Source organism: Brachyhypopomus gauderio, chromosome 3, assembly GCF_052324685.1.
Source record: "Brachyhypopomus gauderio isolate BG-103 chromosome 3, BGAUD_0.2, whole genome shotgun sequence".
NCBI classification, from domain to species: Eukaryota; Metazoa; Chordata; class Actinopteri; order Gymnotiformes; family Hypopomidae; genus Brachyhypopomus; species Brachyhypopomus gauderio.
The window spans coordinates 15,834,286-15,847,565 of record NC_135213.1 but is presented as its reverse complement, the minus strand read 5'-3'; the positions used below and the strand labels follow the sequence as shown (position 1 = coordinate 15,847,565).

Below are 13,280 nucleotides of genomic sequence, written 5' to 3'. Positions count from 1 at the left end.
GATGATGTGTGTGTGTGAAATTTCGGATGATGGAGCTCCATGTTTGGTTTCCATGGTGATGAAACAGCAGCAGAGCTCCATGGCCTACAGGCGGTAGTGACTTTCCTGCTCGGGAGACCCACGTTCCTCCAGCACCATTACTGCCACCTGAAACGACTCCTCTATGGATGCTAGACATCTGTCAGCTTTCTGAGGCTGCAACTATTTTTCCATTAAACATTTAATTCATTCAAAATCCTTTGTATAACCCCATATAACCCTAATAGCAGAAACTCATACAATCTTTATTTACTGGTGTGCATTTATATTTATTTCATATTGTAGAATTAATTCTGATAATTAAGAAAATAAATAGTAATGAATTAACAATTTACAAAACTCATAAGAATGCAGCTTCCATTGTGTCAATAAAATAGCATTAGTTTGCAGAAGTGTCGTTTTTCCTCATTCAGACCTTAGAAACAGGTGTAAACAGGTAAAAAAAAAAACCACTTTGTTTCCATTGTGGTAATTTAAGAAATGAGCGTTATGCTATCACATGTTTTGCAAAACCAAACCCTTCACTGCTTCACTGAGTTCACACTGGTGCCTGCCAAATACATCATGATTTGTCAAGATCAGTCTTTTTAAGTTTCTGTGAAAGGTAAAATGAATGAATGTCTTTTAGTAGACTAAATAAGATTTGCACTATAAGATATTACATTACATCAAATACTACAATCCAATTATCTTGTACTACAATGAACAAATTCTACATGTGAACTCGTACAATCGGCCCCTGATGCACAAAGGTGCACTATGTAATGGTTTAACAAGAGAAGTGTTTTGATGGACAAAGACTCATGGGAACATTTGCTATAGTTCTTCTGGCCTTGAATGGTTTTAGGTTTTAGATTTTAGGATCAAAACTGAGAATAGAATTGAACTTGAGCTGAATGACAGCTTTGTTTCTGGGCCCAGGTCTAGATCCTAAAATGCATTTCCAAGAGCTGAGCTCCACACTGTTCCAAATGAGCTTCCAGCACACTCCTTCCACAGATGTTCAGGGTGGAATGGTAACTCATCATCATCACTGGAGTCGCTGGGGGAATCATTGAGTAGATTTGTTGTTTTAGAAGGTGTCTATGTATCTGTCTAGGGCACTGGGAGCGATGCACTGTGTCATAATTCAAGAGGCGGGGCGAGAGGGCAGGGATGTAGATGTATGTGTGACAGATTTATGCGTGTGCGTCTGTGTGTTTTATGTTCGTGTGTGAGAGAGAGACCCTACAGTGCTCTCCCAAGTTTTCTTCTGCCCATGTATTACCACTAATGAATTCCTCTTATCACCTGCTATGTGACAACATCAGAATGTGTGGAGACCTCGTCCTTGGCCCATGTAGCTGCTACACATCACTGATCACTCAGCAGGGCTGTAGGTGTGTGTTCGTTTGTGGATCTGTCTGTAAACATGTCATAGGAAGAGCAGGCGAGGCAGATGGTTCTGAGTCTGGTGATTCACCGTACAGTCACACAGCCCGTGATTTACTTCATTATTTAAATCACCAACAATCTACAGTTCCAAGAAGTAAGGAACTTGTAATCCTAATTTGAGTTCCTAAACTTAATAAGGCAAGTTTATTTATATATCTTTCATACACAACAGCAATTCAATGTGTGTTAGACAGGAGGAAAAAAAAAGAATAACATAACAGTAAACTGAGAAATTCAAATAACATTAAGAATTAAAGAAGATGATAATAATGAAAATGAGAAGAAGTAAAATAATGTTTTTTTTTAGGTAAAGCAAAACGCAGCCATTAGCTGGCATATGTGTGTAGGTAAGTATGGCCTATGGCTTTCTGCTATGATCTGATCAGGTGTGTTGGCTTTAAATGCAGGAAGGCATATCTCCAGATAGGATGCCTGGTGAACTTATCCAGTATCACTGGTGACCTTTATTTATTATTTATTTGAATACAAAAATGTTGTTTTGTGAGATGTTCGCTGTATCTTTGCATGAGAGGGAAAAGTCTCACGACAATATGTTTAATAGGTTTCGAGACTATTTTTTCTCGGAACCTGGATGTTTGTGTGTTTGAGAGAAAGTCTCAGAAAGTGTCTTAGACGATACTCCTGCTGGGGTTCTTGAGCGCTGATTCCAGAGCTTCATGTCTGGTGTGATGTCATGTTCTTCGGCTTGTTTTTCTGATTAGCCTCCGGTGCTCTTCTTGGAGTGCTCAGACAATTTCACGCCAATAAGAGGTGATGTCTCGCTCTCTGGAAAGCGTGCGCGCACCTGCACCTCTTCCCACATGCAGCCATGGCGGGAGCCAAGCGTGAAGCTCCCAGGTCGAGGGCAGCAGTTTGCGGGCCCCGTGCACTGCGTCTGCCCTCTCCTGCTGCCTCGACCTTTCGCAGGTCCACACCTGCTTCTTGTGCAGTTCCCACCGTTCTCCCATGGCTTGTGTGGATCTGATGAATGAAGCATTCCTGCTGAAGAGCCAGTGGTGGAAACTGGATTGGGCAGAGGAGCAGGAGTTCAGGATCTCCGGCATTGTGCTACACTCAGACAGGAGTATTTTCATGATTAAATCTGTCTGAAAACCACCGGGCCCTAGAGAGAGTCTGGGATACTAGGAATAGGTGTTCCTTGGTGATGTAGAAAGCTGCATAGTGTTCCACTGTGGTAGATTGAGTTCATAGACTTCAAATACACACCATTCAGCACACCTGGGTCATATTCCAGGATTTAAGGGATTGGAAAAAGAAATGACCAAATTTGGCAGCCACAAACAGCATTTATTTAATAATGACCTACTTCGTGTGTAATGACAGACTGCATAATTGGATTTAATTTAATTTAATTTAAATTCTGTCAGTAGGTTTCATTAAGGCTTGATTTTGATTTTGTTCAAATAAACTGGGAGGTCACAGTTAACAGGGTAAATGCTAGAATGGATTTTGGCCCAGAGGCCTATCAACTAGATGTGCCCAAAGCCACATGGTAATGAGGCTGTCTGTCCTCTGTAAAGATATGATCGTTTGAGATGGCTGAGTGGTATTAATCCGTACAGCTCATTTGGTTGGAAGAATTTCCACATTTGCACTGATATTTTGTGTTCTGGCAATGTCATACATAATGGAGACCATGTGGTAAACATGCTGACTGTCAACATGCACACAGACAATTGCAACCATGAGATGAAGAAATGCTTACTTGAAACCCCTTTGAAAGGCCCAGGCTCGTTTCTGTCTCAGGACCTGATCTGTCTCATGTTCAAGTCTGTCTCAGGACCTGATCTTCATGTCCATCTCTTACTGCTTTTTCTGTCTCAAAACAGGCTTTTAATAACTAGGGACAGTGTCCCTTTTGTCCAAGCTAGGGCAAAACATGCTCTATGTCCCTGCAGCAAGAAGTGTCTTTTACAGCTTTATTCCCCTCTGGAGCTCTGAGCTCATGCTTTCTGTGATTTCTGTCACCTGTAAAATGCGCTCATACATAATACTGAGAAGGTTCCTTTTACCTCACACAACCTTCTGGTGAGCAACATTTCACATACTCTTGTCTTCTGAAGAACTCTTCAACATCTCCGACACAAATGTCAGGATGTGCGTGTAACAGTCTGGCGGTTTTCCAAACTGCTCCACAGCTGCTGTAAAACGCTCTTTGACCATTCCTGAATTTCATTGAAGGAAAATATACATCCTCTTGTAATGCCCTGAACATGTTTATTGCAGTGAAGGTCAAGGTGTTTCAAGGAGTTATGGTGTAACTAAAGGGTTTCCAACCCCTGCCTGAGAGTAGTTGTGAATCCTGTCCTATTTGGTCATTCCTTTGCAATTACAACTTAAAGCTCCAAATAAACAGCTTGGTTAGATCAGGTTCATTTGAGCAGGGCATGGCTGTGAGGGGCCCAAAAGTTTGCAGGACTTCAGTTCTCAGAAGAATGGGACACCTTGGGTGGTGAGGTTCCATACACCACCCTGTTTTTTTTTTTTTTTTTGGCCCACCTCCACCCCCCCATACACCACCCTGTTTACTACAGCAGAAGATCTCAGTCCAGTCCTTATGAGAACCCCCAGTAAGACCAGACTTTTCTCACAGCTCCCTATACAACTTACTGGGTAATGAAGAACTTTGCCTAGTGCTTAATACACATTTTGCTGTTTTTAATTATTTTTAAAAATGTTTTATGTTTTATAACTACATTCACATATGCACCAACAGTGAAAGTGGTTTATTGATGGTTCATGGGTCGCCTTGACAACAAGAGACATGCCATGGCAACACACCATAGGGAAGTAAACATCATGCCCTTTTCAGTGCACATTAGGGCCACCGTTAATACATTGCATGGATTGAACACAGGAGGGTTATTTACTCCAGGGGTGCTGTGGGCTATGGAAATCTGATATAAAAGTAGATTACCAATAAATTGCCTGACTGGAGTGACTGTTGTACTTTATCAGTATGGGGCAGGAGTAGCTTAGCAGTTAAGCTACTGGACTAGTAATCGGACGCTTGAGGGTTGGACACTGCTACTGTTGGGCCCCTGAGCCAGACCCTTGACCCCACTGTTGGGCCACTGAGCCAGGCCCTTGACCCCACTGTTGGGCCACTGAGCCAGGCTCTTGACCCCACTGTTGGGCCCCCAAGTCAGGCCCTTGGCCCTTGACCCCACTGTTGGGCCCCTGAGCCAGACCCTTGACCCTCAGTTGCTTGGATTGTAAGTAAAATACTTTGGATAAAAGTATATGCTGAATGCTGTAATGGACTAAATAAATGGTGGAATCACCACACTGGGCAACCCAACAGGTTTCAGTAAGGATATAGTAATACGTACACCAAGTGCAGCTAATAATAGCTACATTTATTGCATTTAGTACATATTTACTGCAAGCTTATCATTGTAGAAATATATACCACGTCATCCACCAACAGACATATTCACAGCAGGGATATAAATGGTTGCAACGTGACCAAATGACACTGTCTATACATGTTGATCAAACCTCACACTATATCCAGTGCTCAGAAAGATCAAATCATCTTGGTGGTCTGTCAAATATGTTTTCTATATGGCTGCTGTCCTGTTAGTCCTGCCCCAGGCACCCATCACCACATAAAGGTTAAAACGTTTCATCATCTGCAGCTATTATAAAGTTTGCCCTTGTGACTTTTCAGTATGGACGTCTCATAAATACCACTGGTCCTGGGAAAATGTCTTTTATAAACCATAAATGTTGGAAGTCAGTGGTGAGCAGGAGTTTTCAAGTCTCTGAGAAAGGGTTTTACAACTAAGCAGTGTTTTACAACCACCAGCCCTTTTCTTTACTGTTTTACAACACCCGATCCTGCTCCCTCTGAGGCTGCTGGGACAAATGAGCTGCTGACTTCAAGCGTGTGCAGTGTGGTGTACAAAAGGGAGGAATCTCCCTGTCTGATCATTGGATTAGATGTTAGCATGCAGTGAGAATGAATCTGTAAAGTTTGTAACAGTTTGGAGAATTTGTGACGGATACATGTTGAAATGAATTTTTTTGGACTGATTACTTTGGGACTTCAATTAAATTCAGTACATTAAATTGCTTGCCCACTTATGTATATATGTATACATCCTTAAAATCTCTTACCGAAAATAGGATTCTTTTAAATTGTCTGTTTTTTTTATATTACCAGCAACATGTCCTGCTTCTTCTGTCTGCTCACATCCTTCTTCAGCTGTTTAATTCCAGTAAACAAGTTTGTCAAAAATGTGGATTTAGAGGTTCGTTGCGGTGCACATTTTAGTGTTCGCTCGTCAAAATTAATCCATAACAAATGTAGTTATGAATTAGATCAGGTGTGTAAAATGAAGGAAAAGGATTAATAAAATTTCACATGTACTATGGCTGTCTATGGCTTCACACTAATTGCACTCCCATAAACACCATTAAACTATAAACCATTAAAGATGACTCACATGACTGCTGCTTTCTGTGTTGTTTTCTGTTTTGGCGTTAATGGCGTTAATGGCGTTGCCTGTTGGTGTTCTTGTAGAATGCCCTCCGCTGGGTCTGGAGACCTTGAAGATTGATGATTTTCAGCTTCACGCCTCTACCATGCAGCGCTACGGTCTAGGTGCTCACAGAGGTCGACTCAATATCCAGGTGAGCTCACAGCAATAATTACCACCTTGGAGCTCAGGAAATGTTAAGGTTTCAGTCTGAGTATTAACTTTTCAATTTTATGGGCTGTTAAACTATTTGGGTTTGTGCAAACGGCTAATAAGGTCATGATGTATTTTGGTAGATAGTGAAAAACATTACCCTAGAAGACTGGAAAAATATTTTTTTATATAATTTATTTTCAGGAGAGAACATTTTGGCACAGATGATGGCTGGGCCATTAGGCCTTTGCCAGTTTTGTCACTGGAGTGTTTGTACGAGAAGCAAAAAGCTTGATAATTGTTCATATTTACATCTGGATCTATAAACAGAACATTACTGTCTGCCTTCAAAATAGCAACCCATCACAATGCCATGGGTTTAAAACACAGTATCGTGTAGCACAGAGCCATAGCACAAACACACTGAGAATGATGATATCCATCTTCTGCCATGTCTAATTCAGTCTGTGAAAAGCTTTGCTTTTAGATGAGGTTTAAACCTGTAAGTGTTTAATCATCTCTGCTATAAAATGAAAAAAAAAAAAATCTGTCGTTCAGTTCTGTCTTCTTTTGTACAAGGTAGCTGAAACTGCGTCTTGAGTTCATCCACTTCTCCTGCTTCCTGCTGGGTATTTCTGTCTCTGGTTCCTAAGAAGAGGCGTGTGATTCAGAATGGACAGTCGATTAGGAACACTCCACAGAATGTTCACCATTCAATGGTCATCTTGTTCAACTTCAATATGTAATATATAAAAGAACCTCATGGAACTGTGTGTGTGTGTGTGTGTGTGTGTGTGTGTGTGTGTGTGTGTGTGTGTGTGTGTGCGCGCGCGCGCATTTGTGCATGTGTTTATTCTGTTTTAATCTTTTTATAGGCATATCCAGGAAATATGAAACATATTGCAGCTGTAGGCCAGACTCTGTTGTGTGAAGCCTTGTTCTCATCTCCCTTCACTGCTTTGCACATGTGTGGTCTCACAGAGATAAGGGTGGTCATGTCTCAATGATCGATTTGACTCTACCCCACCATAGTCACTTGTTATTCAGGACCAACCAATGTTGTACCAGATGTGACATCCTGTGATCGTTAGGGTTAGCTACATACTTGGGATATGTGGATGCGTATGATTGTTCAGTGGTGGCAAACTTGGTGTAGATAAGACTAAAGGTCTGGAGATCACTTGAAGAATAAAGCTGGGACAAATGATGAGAACGTTGGGTTTGGAGAAATCTCTCCCCAGAACTTACTTACATACTTTCCATTCATTTATAGGAAACATTCAAGTACAGTAGTTTCTATTTTCTGCTGTATTTTTGTTATTTGTAGAATTAACATAATCTTCCCAGTGTAAGGTGGAATGAAGTACTGCCTTGAAAACAGAAAGAGCTATACTTTTAAAAATTGCAGACACCATTTCCCTGTAAAGTTTCCAATCTGCTGTGCACATTTGCTAGACTACCCCATAAATTAGTCTAGCCGAATGGTAAACCAATGACAAATCAGTCTGTTTTAACACTAAGGAATATTGGAAAATTGATTATGCACATTCTCATAACGTATGCTGGGAAATGCAATAGAATTTTCTCTTTCTGGCACATTTGTTAATTGTAACAAATTGGAGTCAGATAAATTGATTAAGTTGTACATGCACTAACCCCTTGGCTGCAGCGTTGGTGGGTGAGTGGGATGAGGATAAGACCCCCTGCGGTGCTTTTCTGTCATTTTGCTGCTTACAGATTCATGGAAGCTGTATCTTTCGTCTGCTTACTGACAATAAAGCTCCAGTTCTACAGGTGTACACTACAGAACTGCTTCGTTTGGGATACTAAAGGTCACTGGGAAACCCCCATAAAGACAGGTTTTCAGCGCTCTGTAACTGTATCTTGTATTAACGTCCATATTCTTGAAGTCCAGTGAGACAAGGCAAAGAGAAGATGGGCTGTTAGAAAAGGACTTACCCCTATGCCTTACAAAAGACCTGGCATCTGCAATTGGATTTCCTATGAGAGCCACTAACATTACATGTTGTCGTGCTGTTGCCCTCTAGGACTGGATAACTGTTGATGGGTTACGACAGAACACCAGCTCTTGAAGATTTCCATGCTGTCTGTATTTAATCCTCCAACGAAATACCAGACAAAAAAGCACTCTGTGTTGCGTTGGCTGCTGCACTCTGAGCCCTTGGGTTATGTATGTTCACAGAGCGCTTTGGATGACTGTTTGGTCATTGCACTGACAGACCCAGTGGAATAGAAAATGGGGGGGAAATAAAAGAGCAGATGGGAAAGACGGATGGAGCGACTCCCGGCAGTGACACGAGGCACAAGTGTCTCCCAGCTGTCTCTGCGTGGTCGGTGTGCTGAGAGAACGTTGAGCAATTAGACTTTTGCTCAGTGCTGCTTTATGACTTCAGTCATTAAGGAGACAAACACTACCCAGTCAAATTTTATTTCATGTGCTGATCATGCAAAACTGGAGGACCACTGAACAACTGCTTAGCAACTGTGGCTGTGGGGCAGTGTTTCCCAGCTGTGGCTGTGGGGCAGTGTTTCCCAGCTGTGGCTGTGGGGCAGTGTTCCCCAGCTGTGGCTGTGGGGCAGTGTTCCCCAGCTGTGGCTGTGGGGCAGTGTTTCCCAGCTGTGGCTGTGGGGCAGTGTTTCCCAGCTGTGGCTGTGGGGCAGTGTTTCCCAGCTGTGGCTGTGGGGCAGTGTTCCCCAGCTGTGGCTGTGGGGCAGTGTTCCCCAGCTGTGGCTGTGGGGCAGTGTTTCCCATCCATACCCTTAGGAACCTTTTACTCACTGCTCAAAATGTACGTTGCGAGCAGGAGGGATGTTAAGCACTTGGTTCAGTTAAGTCATTATCATGACATAATATGATAATAAGTCATAATAAGTCATTAATGCAGTGCTGTGTGTGTGTGGTGAATACTACCATTCAAAAGTTTGGACACACTCTGTTTTTATTACTTTCAACATAAAAAACAAGATGCTGAACCAATGAAAGAAAACATGTCATTATGCTCTAATAAACATAAATGTCCCCCATCTTGCGAGCCTCCGGGGTTATTAGCCACCATGACGAATACAAAAGGCTAGAGGAGGGGAACCAGGTTTATGAATGGTGGTGAGTTTCTGACGCAGTGGCCGCTCTTGGATCGTGGTGCTTTACACCTAGGCCCCACAGGACAGCATCTCGTTGCTGTGTACTTATGACAATGTGCTATCACAATAAAGTTGAATCTAACTTATAATAAGATATTATTAGATTCTTTGAAGTAACAATGAGTGAAACTTTGCACACTCTTGGTGTTCTGTTACCCAGCTGGAGCAACGCCTATGATGCCGTTCCATCATTCCTGAAGACATTCTCACATATGCAGAGCACTTGTGAAGATCTCAATTCTGAGTGTGCTGAGCGTGCATAAAAAATTGTGTTTGTGTGTTGAGAATGAATTCATATACAACACTATATACAGGACCAAGACTCAAAAGGGAACACATCCTCCATTGGGCGGCCCGTTAGCACAAGTCCGTATTTGTGGACAAAAGGTGGTTCTACAGTTAAAGTTAAGGTTCTTGTTCCCCAGCCAAGTAGACACAGTCTCTTCAGTGCAGATGGTGAGCCTCAGGTAGGAGCTAGCATCAGTACGTCCTCTTGCGCCAATGGCACATCCAACCCCGGCATCAGTACATCCACCGGCAAGCCAGACCATCAAGTGCTTGTAGGTGCTTGCATGCAATCGCCTTGGGTAGAGGCATGCAAAAAGATGGACAATACAGACTGAGTGTGTGGACATCAATTTCAACCACCATTGATTTAAACGTACATAGCTCACGTGCCAGTGATTAACATGTGTCTCCGGCAGGCTAATCTATAGCAGCATAACTAAAGGGAGGGGTTCAGAGGTGACCCCAGTCATGAGGGCTCACTGAGACATTGCTTTCAGTCAAGTCCTTGTCACAACTAGAGTGATGCCATGACACAGCTGGTGAAATATCACTTTCCCAAATGATATTTGTTTCATGAACAAATATAAGTATAATCCATAAACATGCCTCTTTCTTTGCTATTAAGAAAATGTATTTAGTTAGGTGTGTCCAAACGTTTTACTGGTGTAGATATGTATTTTGTTTAGTTTATCTGTATTTTTAACTTTTCTTTTTGTCTATATTTTTAATGCCACAATCACAAAACAACTTCAGGTGTCTGGTTAATGTCTGTATAGAACAACACTTGTACTAACTGCACATTTTCCATGATCCTTGAGTAGGATCCATGAGTAGTTGTGGCTGTGTTCTTCACTCATTCTATGTCCCTGTCTCATTCCAGGCTGGTCTGTATGAGGATGATCTGTATGATGGTGGCTGGTGTGCTGGTAGGAATGATCCCCTGCAGTGGTTCGAGGTGGACGCCAGGCGTCTGACAAAATTCACTGGGGTCATCACCCAGGGCAGGAGCTCCGTCTGGTCGTGAGTACCCTCACACACCCACTGGAACCCTTGATTCATCTATTCTAGGTACTAGTGAATCATGGTGATTTGTACTGGTTTTGCAATCTTAGACACGTTTAGCGACATGTCTAAGGAACATCTAACATTATGATTAAAAAGCACCTACAGACAGCTTGACTTACTACTGCTAGACAGTTCAGTGACCTAAATGGCTGAAAATCTGAATGACTGCACTTGAGGTTCTAGCGTTTGAAATAGCTGAGCAGAATTTATTGTTCTGCCCGCTCTTGTCATGATCCACCAATGAACTGCACATGATTGTCCTGCTCCAACTTACCTAAGGGAGCCTACCAAGAATTATTAACCGGTGTGTTAATTTAGGCCTTAAACTGAACTCTGTAGTCCTGTGGTGCTGCAGAACTGGGGCCTGACACCTGACTGCTAGGCCTCAAATGCAAAATGTGTCAAGAGAAAACCCTGATCATAGATCTCTCTCTGTCTAAGATGCAGAAGCTTGGCTTTTAAGTCCTGAGCTGTAATGTAACCCTGAGTTACAGTGACTATGGAAATGATTGATGACTGCTGCGACCTTTGAGCTGGTGCGTCTGTTCATTTCACATAGGAACTGAAAATAAAAGAATCTGTCGTAAAAGAATCTGGATACACTGAGCAGACAAAACAAAGCTGTCTGTCATTAGATGTATTATACTGATTGGTTGCATGACAGTATCCATCTGCTTTCAATAGAAATGATGCATAGCCAGGCATGAAAATCTGTCACCTTTCGGCGAAATTCGCCGTTTTGAAGTTGAAAAGGGTGACCTACGTGAATCGTGTAGATCCGATGAGTTTTTTGTTTGGGGGGGGGGGGGGGGGGGGGGGGATCGGGAGATTATATGTATATATTTTAATTATCATATTGACTTAATAAGCAAACAGAGCACTTCCGAAATTGGCAATTTCAATGACAGTGGCCAGCAGTTTCCGCCCAGAACCTTCATAGAGGCCAAATAGCGTTTCAATCATACGAACGTTCTTCATTCATGTTATTCATTTACTGCTAAGCGGGACGAGAAGCAGGACCTAGTGCTACACCGCGGACAAGTCAGAAGAGCGTACATTTACCACTACATTTACCAGATCGTACATTTACCACTACATTTACCAGATCGTACATTTTAATTGGGTGGATTTAATTGGGTTATTAATGGTCAATCGTTTTCATATTTTGCGGTAAAACAAAGTTACTGCCGTTCGCTACAGCGTTGAACACTGTCAGATCTAGCCACAAGCTCTTGTGATAAATAGGTAGATAGATGGGCCTATTAAGTTCGCGTCAACCCCGTGTAGTTAACGGTGACATAAAATAAGAATCAAGATTTTTTTCTAGTGTGTCTGTAGTTGTAACTGGTGAATCCAGGGACGTGTGAGGATCACATTCGCACCAGGGCTGAAAAGGTTGAAGATGAAGTTGTAAACTCTTGTCGTTTGAGTCTACCCTGTGCTTTAGCTCATGTTATAAAATAAAAACACGTGAACCCTGGTACAATAATTTTCGCCGCTGATGTATTTATTGGTTCATTAAGACGTAATGGTTTTGACTGAGCCAATGGCGAAAGCGGCTTCGTGCGTTTACGGATTGCGTTTACATTGAATCCATTGACATGACAGTCAAAACATTTTTTTTATGGATTTTACTATATTTTACGGAGCCCGTAAGGTGACATCATGTAAAAAATAAATAAATAACGCGTGGCCACGACTTATTAACGCGTGGGAACGAGATACTAACGTCGCCTTTCACACGCGGCAACAAAGTTTATTTTTTTCACAGCAAAGCAAGCAGATCTCAGGGATGTTCGCGAACTGACTGCCCACGGAAGGTAAACCTGGCTTTATATAAAGTAATACTTAATTATCTTGTTCGCACGCGTTAGTAAGTCGTTCGCATGCGTTAGTAAGTCGTGGCCACGCGTTATTATATTTTTTACATGATGTCACCTTACGAGCTCCGTAATATTTGGCATCACCTGTCGCTGTATCCCCGTACACCAGCAGCCACCCCCAACCCCCCCCCCCCCCCCCCCCCCCGTCGCAGTATACCCATGACGTCACATGTCAACGCCCCCCCCCCCCCACATGTCAACGCCCCGTCGCCGTATCCCCATGACGTCACATGCCCCGCCCCCGGTCTTCTCACCTTTTTAACCCCTGACCCATTTTCATGCCTGCATAGCAAAGACAAGACAGTTGTAACTTGTGTTATTTCATGTTGTATAGGTGCACAATATGTTTGTGGCCATTATATAATTTGCCAATTTTGAATTTCCTGTTATCAGTTCAGTATTGGAATTCAATTATGATAATATAATGATAATTACAACCAAGAGTTTAGTTGCCAGCCAGTACCTGTACCAGTTCAAGGTAACAAAAAAATGGCACTTCCAATCCAATGTAATGAAACTATTTTTGCTCCTTTTTGTGGTTACTGCCATATATGAGTCAAGGGGCCTCAGGTCCCCCTGGTGTGGGCCATGTAGTTCTGCTTTGGTTCATCTTGTGGTGTGTCCTCACCAGGTATTGGTTGTGCCTGTGTCTAGTTTCTCTTGTGTTCGCGTGGTTCCCGTTTTCAGGGTTATTCTGGCTTTATCTTTTGAATTTTCACTATTGTGCTTTTGGAGTTCATGTCATTATTAT

At 42.4% G+C, this 13,280-nt stretch overlaps 1 protein-coding gene across 4 annotated transcripts in view; it reads left to right on the top strand.

The window, feature by feature from the left end:
- LOC143510455 (inactive carboxypeptidase-like protein X2) overlaps positions 1-13,280 on the top strand; it is a 59,681-nt gene that overhangs the window by 20,919 nt on the left and 25,482 nt on the right. For all 4 annotated transcript variants that reach the window (XM_076999822.1, XM_076999820.1, XM_076999819.1 and 1 more), the window contains 2 exons: positions 6,023-6,132; positions 10,462-10,601. In XM_076999822.1, the coding sequence (XP_076855937.1) occupies positions 6,085-6,132; positions 10,462-10,601 (188 nt within the window). In that variant the 5' untranslated portion in view covers positions 6,023-6,084. The remainder of the gene's footprint in view (positions 1-6,022; positions 6,133-10,461; positions 10,602-13,280) is intronic.